General features: G+C 43.4%; 1 protein-coding gene across 2 annotated transcripts; it reads left to right on the top strand.

The window, feature by feature from the left end:
- The first annotated feature begins 30 nt into the window (after positions 1 to 30).
- GRPEL2 (GrpE like 2, mitochondrial) lies at positions 31 to 10,649 on the top strand. Of its 2 annotated transcripts, none has more exons than XM_001503782.5 (4): positions 31 to 270; positions 3,016 to 3,169; positions 3,947 to 4,028; positions 7,414 to 10,649. In XM_001503782.5, the coding sequence occupies exons 1-4, from the start codon at positions 194 to 196 to the stop codon at positions 7,776 to 7,778; spliced, it is 678 nt and encodes a 225-aa protein (XP_001503832.1). In that variant the 5' UTR covers positions 31 to 193; the 3' UTR covers positions 7,779 to 10,649. The 2 variants fall into 2 exon arrangements, with proteins under 2 accessions (XP_001503832.1, XP_023473229.1); XM_023617461.2 differs by having other exon boundaries at positions 264 to 572.
- The last annotated feature ends 1,148 nt before the right edge of the window (positions 10,650 to 11,797 follow it).

Here is an 11,797-nt window from a genome sequence, read left to right as displayed (position 1 = left end):
CCCGAACACACCGTGGACCGGAAGTGTTGCGCTCCGGAGAAGAGCGCGGCGCACAAGGACAACCGGAAGGGCAGCTTTCGCGTCCGGCAGCGCCGAGAGGGAAACGCCCGCGAAGCGTGGTTTTTCAAGTGAGCGTCTCTCGCCGCTCGGAGCGAGTGCGCGTGCGCCGCCTCCGTCCGCCGCGCTCGGGAACATGGCCGCGCGGGCCTTGTGGGCGGGACGGCGGCGGGTGCAGCGTCTCCTGGCCTCGAGCGCCGCGTTCCAGAGCAGGTAAGCAACGCGGACTGGGGGTCGGCGACTTGAGGACAGTGCGGGCCGAGCGAGCCGGCCGGGCGGCTGTGGGCTGGAGGGCGCGAGGACCCGCCCAGCCTCTCGGCGGCTGCAACCCGGCGCTGCGGACCCCGTTTCGCAGAGGGGCAGACTGACGCCCCACCGCGCTCCCGGTTGGGCCGGGGAATGCGGGGAGGTCCGAGGTCGCGCCCTCGGGGGAGGAGGTCCCTTTAGCCCCCAGCGTGGATTGGATTGGGGATGCGCCTCTTCCTGCCCCTTCTCTCCAGAGGCGCTGTCTGCAGGTGGATTGGGATTCTGTCCCCCTCTCCCGTGTGACCTTGGGCCAGTCCTTTCCCTATTACCCGGGCTTCGCTCAACCCCTCGGCCAGAGGAGGGCGCTGAACCTCGTCCCCCACACCCCCTGCACCTGCCTGCGGGACTCAGCGAGTCCCTCTGGCTGTTCGTCTCCATCGGTGGCGGCGGCTTGTATTGATCGCGTATCGTGCCCCTCGCCGAACTAGGACTAGTTCTTTTTATTATCCCCCGTGTTACTGAAGAAACTCAGGTTTGGGAGAGTCGAGTAACTTCTCCAAACTTAAATACTGGGGAAATGTGGAAACCACTCCGGGCTCCAAAAACGGCTCTTTTAATTAGTGAGCAACGTTAGTTAATCTCAGGGACGATTGCCCTATGACTGCTTCTTCCTCGGAAATAAGATGGCTGAGTACGGGGGCGTGGGTAAGGTTGGGCCTCTGAAATGTAAATTAAGCCGCCGGGGAACTTTGCAGAACTATTTGTCACCTGTTTATCTTAACGAGCCTGACCCAGCACCCCGCCCTAGCACCTTGGTGAGAGGTTGATTTCAGGGTTTCCGGCTTTTTTTTTTCCCGTCTTTTTGGCAGTTTGTGATGTAAAGAAGTGACCAGAAAATGGTTCCTTAAGATAAAATTTGTCCCGGCTCCAGTTCTGAAGCGTAGGGATTGAAGGGAACGGCCGTATTTCCTCTTTCACGCCATTTTCCTTTAAACTGGCCCTGAGAGTGTTTTGACCTGCTTTCCACTAGATAGGTGTAGTTTGCTAAGGGTTTAGGAGGAAGGACGTATTTCACCCTGTGGGATTGGCCTCGGATCTGTGGTGACCATATTTTCTGAACCAAAAACCTAGAACCATATGTATCACCTGTCACCAGATCATAATCATTGAATTCAGGACTGGCATGGAAAGTCTGGGAGATGAAAGTTGTCTTGCCCACACCTTTATACTTGTTGTTCTCTCTTCCCTTTCTTGAAGCAAACTCCTTTACTTTCTTTAAACCTTTGCTCTGGTGTCACCTCAATGACCACTCTTCAGTATATGCCAGTTTATATAAATAAATTTTTAAAGTTATTTTTACTTATTTGTTTGGTGAGGAAGATTGGCCCTGAGCTAACATCTGTGCCAGTCTTCCTCTGTTTTGTATGTGAGATGCTGCCACAGCACAGCTTGATGAGCCGTGCGTAGGTCCACTCCCGGGATCTGAACCTGCGAACCCCGGGCTGCTGCTGAAGCAGAGTGTGGGAACCCAACCAGTATGCCAGTGGGCCAGCCCCATACATAAACTTTTTTAAAAGTGCTTTTGTACTCGAAGATTGATTTTCTTGGTGATTTTACTTCCAATTAAATTAGGATCTGAGAGGTGTGATGGAAACTTCTTTGAAGGGGAGGGGTCAACACAGCTACAATCCAAGATCCACAGACTTGCCTCTACTCCAGATTCCTTCCTATGTAAACTAAATGTCAAAATTTTGGCTGTACAAAATTCTAGATTACAAACATAATTGAATACAAAGATCTGTTTTATTCACCTGTTTATAGTTCAGAGTTCAGAACATACAGTAAGTGTTTTATAAGTATTTAGTTGACTTGATTTTACATATAGGTGAGTTGCCATCTCAGAATTTTTCTTAGCACAGCTTCTCTTCCCTAAAAGCCTTACTTAACAGCTTGCAATCATGAAGGTTTAGAATTTTCGGCCTAACTTCGGTTGGATAAAGCCCCTTTACTGGGTTTAATTTTCCCCACCTGTAAAAGGAAGGCTTGGCGCCAGCCCTGATGGCTTAGTGGTTAAAGTTTGGCACTCTCACCTCTTTGGTGGCCCAGGTTCATTTCCCTGTCTCGGATCCACACCACCCATCCGTCAGTTGCCATGCTGTGGCTTGCATAGGAGAACTAGAAGGACTTACAGCTGGGATATACAGCCGTGCACTGGGGCTTTGGAGAGGGAAAGAATAAAATAAAATGAAGGATTGAACCAGAACTGTCAGGCTTTGTGTTTGGAATTCCTGCTGCTGATATTGCCCCATTGGTTCTGGGTATCAAACCTGGTTTTCTCTTGCTGGCTCTTGTGTCTCCACTTCTGGCAGTTTCTACTGCCTCGTGCTCAGTCCCTGGCTCAATAGAATACTATCTGTATGATCTTGAACAAGTCTTAGGCCTCTCTGAGCCTCAATTTTCTCATCTGTAAAATAAGGGTAATAATAGTACTTATCTCATGCATTGTTGTAGATGAAGAGATGATTTAAAGAAAACCCTGAGAACAGTGTCTGGCACTTAGTAAGCACTTTGTCAGTGTTCATATTGTTACTGTGACTGAAAGCACTTTGTCTAGAGTTCAATCTGGGAACTTCCCAGTCTCTGAACTTTGTTGTAACTTTGGCTGTTTATGATGCCATTTCTTCATTGTGCGCCACCTCCCTCCCACTTTAGGGCATGGCTGCGTCCTTTCAGCACTGCCACCCAGAGAACTGCTGGGGAGGACTGCAGCTCTGAGGACCCTCCTGATGGGCTTGGGCCCTCTCTTGCAGAGAGAGCCTTAAAGCTAAAAGCTGTCAAACTGGAGAAGGAAGTCCAGGATTTGACGGTGAGTGGATGTTATATCATCTGTCCTTCACATCTTCTCTCTGGTTTAAATATTCAAGTCAAGTGTTTTATGTCAATTTTTTAAATAGTTTCCTCTAATTGGCTCATTACCCCTCACCCCATCTCCACCTTCTTGGTAGGGATGCTAGGCAGAATAACCTGTAGTGGTTCAGAAACATCACTCACTAAGGAGAGTCATCTCTTCAGTTCCCTGTTGTACTCTCCCGATCAGACTACATCTGGCGTACTGTGCCCAGTACTAGGTTGACAGACACACTGTGAGAGAAAGATGGAGTAATTCCGAGGCAAGACCGCCCATATGGTAAGGAGGTTGGAAGGCGTGTCTTATGGGAGCGGTTGAAGGAACCAGGGATTCTAAGAATGAAAGAGAGAAAGACTAAAATAACTGCCTTCAAATAGATGACACATTTTTCAAACTTACTCTTGATTGTCCTAGAATTCAATAAAGTGAATAAAAGTTGGAGGGTGGCAGTTGGCTGAATGTGAAAAAGAAAGCTTTTTCTCAAGATGATAAGCTTGAAAACTGTTGTTAAAGTGTTCAAACCAGCAGGCTAAATGACAGCCTCTCGGGGATGCTATAAAGGGGAGGTTCCTGCTTTGATGGGATTTCAAGTACCTGACCTAAAATTCCTACAACTCCCAATTTTTTAAATAAAAACCTGTCATAAGGGTAAAATTTGTAAAGTCAGCAAGAACGTTCTTTTCTGCCGATAAGCATTTGTTTTATCATCATTTTGACTTTGCTTCTGATGTTCAGGTGAGATACCAGAGAGCTGTAGCTGATGGTGAAAACATAAGAAGGCGAACCCAGAGATGTGTAGAAGACGCCAAGATATTTGGTGAGAGATTTATCCACAAGAAAAGATAGCTTTTAGTTTAAGGCGACTTACTAGCAGTTCTGCAAGCTGAACATAGTAAAAACACATCTGGGTCCTTAACTGATTGCTACCCTACCCTCCCATTATTCCTGTGCGCTTTCCGTGCTGCTTAGAGGGAGCGTTGTCAGGTGAACCATTGGCTAAAATAATGCTTGCCTTTATTTTGACCAAACCTTTGTTATTTTATTTTTCAAGTATGTACATTTAAATTCTAGTGCTTACACCTCAGTAATGAATAAGTGAATCATTAAGGTGTTCGGAGAATCGGAAGAGCAGACATGTAGGTAATCAAGAGTACTGAAATTTGCTTCAGAGAAGCGAAACTGGTCTCTATCCATAGTGCAGTAATGAGCTCTCACTCCACCAGACAGTTTTCACTGCTGTGGACAAGAATCATTTGCATTTCTCTCAGTATTCTACAGCTTGCTAAGTTATAAAATAAAGACAAAGGCTTGGACCACATGGAAGCAGATAACCCTGCAGGCTGTGCTAGATCGCGTCTGTTTTTTCATTGATGACATTGAATAATCTTTTTGGTCCATTTCAAAGTCTTTCAGAAATTTTTCCCTAAATGCACCCCATCTTCTTCCAAATGTGTTCGTGAAAGTGTTAGTTGAGTCAACTAACAGGGATTCAGGGTAAAGGGTAAATCTGATTGCTTGCTGTACTCACAAGTTAACGTGGGGCATTATACTTTCACTACACATAGAATGAACGCTTGAGGGGCCCTTGGATTTTATCTAGGCCAGTCTCCTTTCTCAGGTGAGTCAAAAAAGTTAATTGGTGACAGATGTAGACATGAGTCCATTGTCTCCTGACCCTAATCATTTCTTTCCCCTATATCGCACTACTTTCTGTTGTCTGGATTTTATATAATTGTGCACAGACTCACTTTGTTCCTGTCCTGTCCCACCCCAGTGCTTTTGCATAGCCGCCTGCTTTTCATTCAATATTGTAGACCTCATATTTTGAGGCTTCAAGTATCAGCTAAGTACCGGCCCCCAAATTGTATTCCTGATAGTTCATCCAAGTTTTAGTCTCTTATTTCTAACTATCAGGGCCTGGCAGACTACAGCCTGTAAGCCAAGCCTGCCACCTCTTAGTCCATAAATACAGTTCTGAATTTCATCATAAAAAATTTGTGGAAATTTATTTTCTCTTTTGTTATATAATCACCTACATAACATCCTTGATGTTGCCTCTTGTCCCACAAAACTTAAAATATTTACTATATGGCTCCTACAGAAAAAGTTTGCTGACCTCTGAGCTGTAGGGAATTTGTGTAGCAAATAGACCAATTGTGCTAATTGGGGACGACTTCCTGCCTGCCTGAGGGGAGCAGGGTAAGTTGGCGTACCAGAAGTCAAGCTTTGAGTTAGGAACTGGGTTTATCAGTTTCCTCAAGAATTAATAAGGTCTCTCTTAACAAATACATATTAACTAAACTCAAAAGAATTCAATAGATAATCTGATTTATTCATTTACAGAGCAAAGTGTGTCTGGCAAAACATGCCACATCAGTCATTTGCTTAAGTCACTTCCTCCTTATGGACTACTTAGAAAATTGAAGATTTCTCAGTGAGCATGGAAGTATTAAAAAAAGAATGCTTTTAAGGGGTATGGCTTGATGACTCTCCTCCTTCCAGGCATCGTTTTGTCCCGGTACTCCACCTTCTCTGAGACAGGTCACAAAGGTCCTCCTTTTTCTCCCCTGAGAAGTGATGCAGACACCAGCTGGCTATTGAAATAACACAGCAATCAGACTAGAATCAGAGACTGAGCTCCTCACTATACAGACGAGAACCCAGGCTTGTTTCCCCCAAACTCACATAACTTTACTGAGTGGAAGCCAGGGCTCTTTGTACCAAGGCAATGTATGAATCAGCCCAGAAGCTCACAGCTTTCCAAGCTCTATTCACGGATGTCTTCTTTCGAGTGGCCGGGGGTGCCTTTGATGTTTCTGATTGCTCTTTATCAGACATTCTCTTCTCTTAGGTGAAATTCTAATCATATGGGCATACTTTTCAAGCCTTTGGCTGAACTCTTCTACTTTTACAGCTAATCTTATTAATAGCCGAAACCTTTTATGGTTGCCATCCCCACTGGGGATCAGGGAAATGTCTTCTGCAACTTCGATCACACCAAGTCTGGTTCCCTGGAAATGTCTCCTAAGTTCACTCTTTCCTCTCTGTTGCCTCCTCTCCTGCGCCAGACCAGACCATAGTGTACCAAGATTATTCAATTGGCTCGCCTGTTTGTTCTGATATCTTCCCTTCCTGCCCATCTGTAATTCCCCCAGCAGTTCCAAATTTATTATGTATGTTATTAATGGACTAATTTGAATCCCATTCCACTTGTTTTGCTAAAGAAGTGTAATGGCTCTGTATCACCCAGAAGTTAAAGGTGGAATTCCTACCTCTCTGTCAGTGGGTTCCTTCCTCTCATCTCTTTTATTGCTCGCCTGCAGGTGATCTTCCTTTTTACCTGAGTACAGTTAAGGTGGCTGCCTGTTTTCACACAGGGCCTTAAAACTGTCCCTGGATTAAAGCCAGATCAACCACAGTCCTTTGCCCCTCACCAGCCCCTACCAGAGCTTTGTTGTTATCATAGACTTCTGTAGTGATGACATTCCTTATCATTTCTATAAGAAAAATCAAGATGCGGTATTGGGAGTAATGAGATTTCTCAACGACTGGGTTTATTTTTATCTGTAACAGTTCCTGTGACTCTAAAAACATAAGACAAGTTTTGTGGCCTATCTCCAGCAAGTATGTATAACTTCATAGCAGGCAGTTGGAGACTCACCTCATGTGTGGATGTGTCTTACTTTCCTGTTCCTATTTAGCCAGTCCTCAAGAATAAACCACTCTTGACTCCCTCTTAGCACCGTCTTGTCAACTGTTTTCTTATTTTTGAAATAATAATAGCTTGTCCCTGTTGAAAATGCATGCATCAGCACATCTGAGACAGGCAGGCATTTTCAAAATGTACATAATTCACTGCTAAAAGTGAACAGCCACAAAAATAGAAGAATATAAAAGTGGGCAAGTTTTTAAAGGACAAGTTTCTGAGCCTATTGTATATAGTCTTACCTGGTTCTTGGGTTCTGACCATCTTCCTCGTTTCCCAGTAGGCTTCCTAGTCATGTGCCTTCCAAGAGAAACACTGGCTTCTCAGTGGGTTGGGGTGGTAATCAGTGATGATGATTCCTGAGTCCTGTGTGACAATCTCCCCACTTCCTGGGGTACCTGGTACACTAGCCATCTATCTGGGCCTTCCCCAGTCTCCACTTCTAAGGGGAGAATGATTTCCTCACAAACGGTAAAAGTATCTGGTTTCTCTATAGGAATTCAGAGTTTCTGTAAGGACCTGGTAGAAGTGGCAGACATTTTGGAGAAGACTACAGAGTGCATTTCTGAAGAAACAGAGCCTGGGGACCAGAAGCTCACTCTGGAGAAGATCTTTCGAGGGTTGGCACTTTTAGAAGCAAAGCTGAAGAGTGTGTTTGCCAAGCATGGCCTGGAGAAGATGACACCCATCGGTGACAAATACGACCCTCATGAGCATGAACTCATCTGTCATGTGCCAGCTGGTGTTGGTGTGCAGCCTGGCACCGTGGCCTTAGTAAGGCAAGATGGCTACAAGCTTCATGGCCGCACCATTAGACTTGCCCAGGTGGAAGTGGCAGTGGAGTCTCAGAGAAGACTATGAATTGGCCGTGAGGAACTGAATGTTCTCCCAGAGTGTATCACCTGACCTGTGTTTCGTTTATTTATTAAGCTAGGTTTGTATTGTACATGAGGTACTTCATGTGATCTGTTTTGGATTTAGTCATATTGGCTTTATTTCTAAGATACTCTATTGATTTAATGTGACCTGTGTGGTCTCATCAGAAGTCTTGCCATTGGGCATTTGAACAATGTGACAAGTGTTCCCATGGCCTTTATCAAATATGTTTAGGAAAATTACTTTTAAATTGGTACTCTGATGACTTTCAATCCAAAATCTTTTTAAAAGATGGAAATGAGTATATGTTTGTGTATTTTCAACTAAATGTTCCTTTCTAATGGTCCCTATAACAGGAATTTTGTAGGATCTTGTATTTTGTGGGAAGAGGTGGTGGTAGGGATTGGTTCATCATTTGGGTACTTAGATGGTAAAGCTTTATAATTGTTTGAATTGAGATCGTTTGGACTGATTTTTATACACACAGATTTTCAGGACTTCCCCCTTTTATTTTATTTCCTTTTAGCCATCTTTTTTCCTTGTAGTTCCTGCCAGGTAGACTTCATTTTCACACGCATTTTTCTTTCTAATTCCCATTTATAGGGCTAAAGGCCCAGGCAAGACTTAGAAGGCAGGGAGCATCAAGAAATTCAAGATACCCAGGTCCCTTTCAAGCAAGCATGGCCAAGAAACTCTGCTTTCTTTGCTGAGTTATCTTCAAATTATTTTCAGCTTCCCTAGGTATATAGTCATTCCAGGGAAACTGAGGCAGCACCAACAGCTATTGACCCAAAATGGTCAGTATAGGCAATTTACCTACAACTTCTCTTTTCCCCAGCCCTTAAATCTTCGGCCACTTTATCAGATTTGCCTTATGATCCTTTATTAGATTATGTGGGGAGGTAGTCAGGACAAAAATGTTAGGTTCCCAAGATTTCTCATTTCATTTAGTTAGGCTGAACTTTTTTAAATTGATACAAAGCACTACCTCTCTTACATTAACACACTTTATTTCCTAGTTTTTGTATCTGTCTTATGCACATGTGTAAATATCTAGCTCCCCTTTTGTGTATTGACCTCCTAAAGTTAATGAGCCTGTGTGTTTATTTTTTATTCTTTCAGTCTTGCTTACAGCTAGTATTCTGTGAAAGATTTGTTCAATAAATAGTGAATGAATGGTACATCAGTCAGACTTTAGAAAGGTAGGTAGTTATGGATAGTTCAATGTTATAAGAGGCCTTAATGATGATCTAATCTTGCCCCTTCAGTTTCTTCTGAAGTATGAAGACGTAGTCTTTTTAGGACTGAACTCAAAAAAAATCTGAAACTAGTAAACTAAATTTCAGTGATAATTTGAATAAGAAAAAACTAGATATTAACTTCAGTCATGTAAGATTCAACAGTTCTGTAATGAACATGCAAATATGTCCCCAGCAGACATGTAATCACGTGTCAGATGTCCAGATTGCATAGGTTTAGGTTTAAGTTAACTACTCATAAAATAAATCCATTTCTGCTAGAACTCTATGACCCAATTCCATGAAATGGTAAACATTATCCTCTCAGACATTACAGATAATTCTAGAACGCTACACAAACATGTGTCAATAAAGGCATCCCCCAATGGGCCCTACCATCTCCAGATTTAGACACTTAAAGAAACAAATATGTGCTTTTAAAATGCAAGCATAAGACCGGTAGTAAGGTTTTAAAACCAGAACCACTTTTGGCATTCCACTAAGTGCATACTGTAAATTTAATGAGCAGATTTCACAGTAGGAATTTATCCTTTTTTGCCTTCATTCCTTTGAGATTGACAGATAATGACAATAAGAAAATGTGCCAATTGTAATTACCCACATGTTCTTGGATCACTAGCTATCATTACCAGTGAATTAGAATAACCATAATTTTAGTATGGAATGTTCTGACTACTTGAAGAGTTTTCTGATATTCTTTGCAAGCTCCTGTTTTAGCAAGTAGATTGAGAATAGTTTTAGTTTTTTTCTTATTCAGTAGTTTTGCAGACTTAAAAGTGTAAATTTAGAAGACGGAGGTATAACAGTAAGAATCTCAAAATGTCGAAGGGCCTTCAGGAGCCAGAGCAGCATACTAGAGCACAGGCTTGGTAGGCCTAGACTTGAACGTAAATCCCAGCCCAATCACCTGTGTGACTGTGGGCGCCAGTCTGTTCACCCTTCTGAGCCTGCTTTCTTGTTTGTAAAAAGGTTATGAGTCTCTCAATATTGTGAAGATTAAGTGAAATGTGTAAATTGCCTACTACAGTAGGCCCTCAAATATTTATTTTTATTGCTTTTTATTATACATATTATTTTTCCTATGTTTTTATAGCTGCCTAAAGTCTAAGGGCGGGGGAAGTGTGGTTAAGTGATGCTTGACTATAAGAAAATGGTAAGCTAATCCATCACAGTGACTTGTTTTCCTTCCAGCTTCTGGGGTTTTGTGTGTTTTCTCTAACCATACACAAGAAATCCACATTTTTAGACTAAAGAAGCAAGAAAATTGTGTCAGTGCTCGTGATTATTTCTAGCTTGATGGTGAAGTGGAAAGACATTGTTGGCTTGCAGACAATGTGTACGGAAGCTTTGGCTCACCTGAAGGAGGGGATCGTGGTGTTTCAGTACTTGGATTCTACAAATCTGTAACAGTTTCCTCACTGCCATAAAAGAATCAGTCTGTTTGATACTGATAGAAGTTATTTGGTGGTCTTTCATGGCAAAAGATTTGATAAGTGAAGAATGGTTCTTAAATACTAAAGCAAAATAAAATAGGGAAAACTAAGGATGAAACATAACATTCAGAAGCAACTTTAATAAAACCCGAATTGAAGTAACAGCAGTTCGTGTGTTAGTGTCTTTGTCTGCCTGATTCATATTGTATATTGACCTGTTAGGGTCACTTCGCTGATCCCTGACCCACCTTGTTGGCACTCGGTGGAACTACCGAGATCTCACAGCAGCCCAGCCAAGTGGATGCAGTGTCAGCATTCCACACCCTGCTTCAGTGTTCAAGGTTTGTCTGTTTTCCACCTCCTCCCTTCTTTCTGATTTCTGTGTATTTCTTAAATCTGGACTCCTGTTTCTGCCTTCCTCTCTGACGTTGCGTTATTTTCTTGTGCTTGCTTTGTGGTTCTAATTGTCTTACCTGCTTTAACCACTTCACTTGCACTGCAGGACTCCTGACCATCCTCTCAACCGGATTCCTGGCATGTGGCCTTGTTCTGACCTTCAGCTTCCACACGTGCCTCCCAACCTCTGCCTGGCCTTGTGTTTAGCTCTGCTGCTCAGCTGGTTTCCCCATACCCAGCCTCCTGGCTGAGTGGCGCTCTTTGGAGCCAGCCTTTCCTGCAGTTTAGCCTTGCATTTTAATCATTCCTCCAATCTTGTCTGTACACCTTGGCTCCATAATCCACTGTTTCCCGTATTCCCAGTGCTAGGCAGTAAGTATATTCTTATTCCTACTCACTCAGACTTTGTCCACGTTCTCAAGTTCACCATGAAAGTTTTATAACATGGCTACAAATCCCCTTGAATCTAGACTTGGTGATTGACCAAGAACATAGAGTGAAAGTGACACTGCCAGTTTCTGGATCCAAACCTTCCAGTCTGGATGCTCACTCTTGGAACCCAGCCAACAAAGCAAGAGCAAGCTGAAGCAGCCTGTGGAATGGAACTGAGGGTCCTGGCTGAACCATCAGCTGATAGCCAGCACCACGTTGCCAGCCATCTCAGTGAGCCATCTTGAAAGTAGATCTTGCAGCCCCACCTGACACCACGTGGAACAGAGATGAACTGATCTCACAGCTCTGCCCGAAGTGAAGATTTATGGACAAAGTAAATGATTGTTACTTTTAGCCAGTAAATTTTGGGGTGGTTTATTATGCAGTAATAGATAACTGATAGTCACCAAACTTCACTCCCAGTCTCAGTAGTAGTGGTGCACCTCAGCCACCAGAATTGTGCCTCTTTGCTTTTCCTCTTACA

The sequence above is a fragment of the Equus caballus genome, chromosome 14 (genome assembly GCF_041296265.1).
Source record: "Equus caballus isolate H_3958 breed thoroughbred chromosome 14, TB-T2T, whole genome shotgun sequence".
In the NCBI taxonomy this organism is placed as follows: Eukaryota; Metazoa; Chordata; class Mammalia; order Perissodactyla; family Equidae; genus Equus; species Equus caballus.
This window is presented reverse-complemented; position numbering and strand designations above follow the sequence as displayed.

What these genes read in the sequence shown, in the direction of transcription:
- GRPEL2 (XM_001503782.5), top strand. Translation starts at nt 194, where the DNA reads ATGGCCGCGCGGGCCTTGTGGGCGGGACGGCGGCGGGTGCAGCGTCTC. An exon ending in AGCGCCGCGTTCCAGAGCAG is followed by an intron (nt 271 to 3,015) that starts GTAAGCAACGCG and finishes CTCCCACTTTAG; the next exon opens with GGCATGGCTGCGTCCTTTCA. An exon ending in AGAAGACGCCAAGATATTTG is followed by an intron (nt 4,029 to 7,413) that starts GTGAGAGATTTA and finishes GTTTCTCTATAG; the next exon opens with GAATTCAGAGTTTCTGTAAG.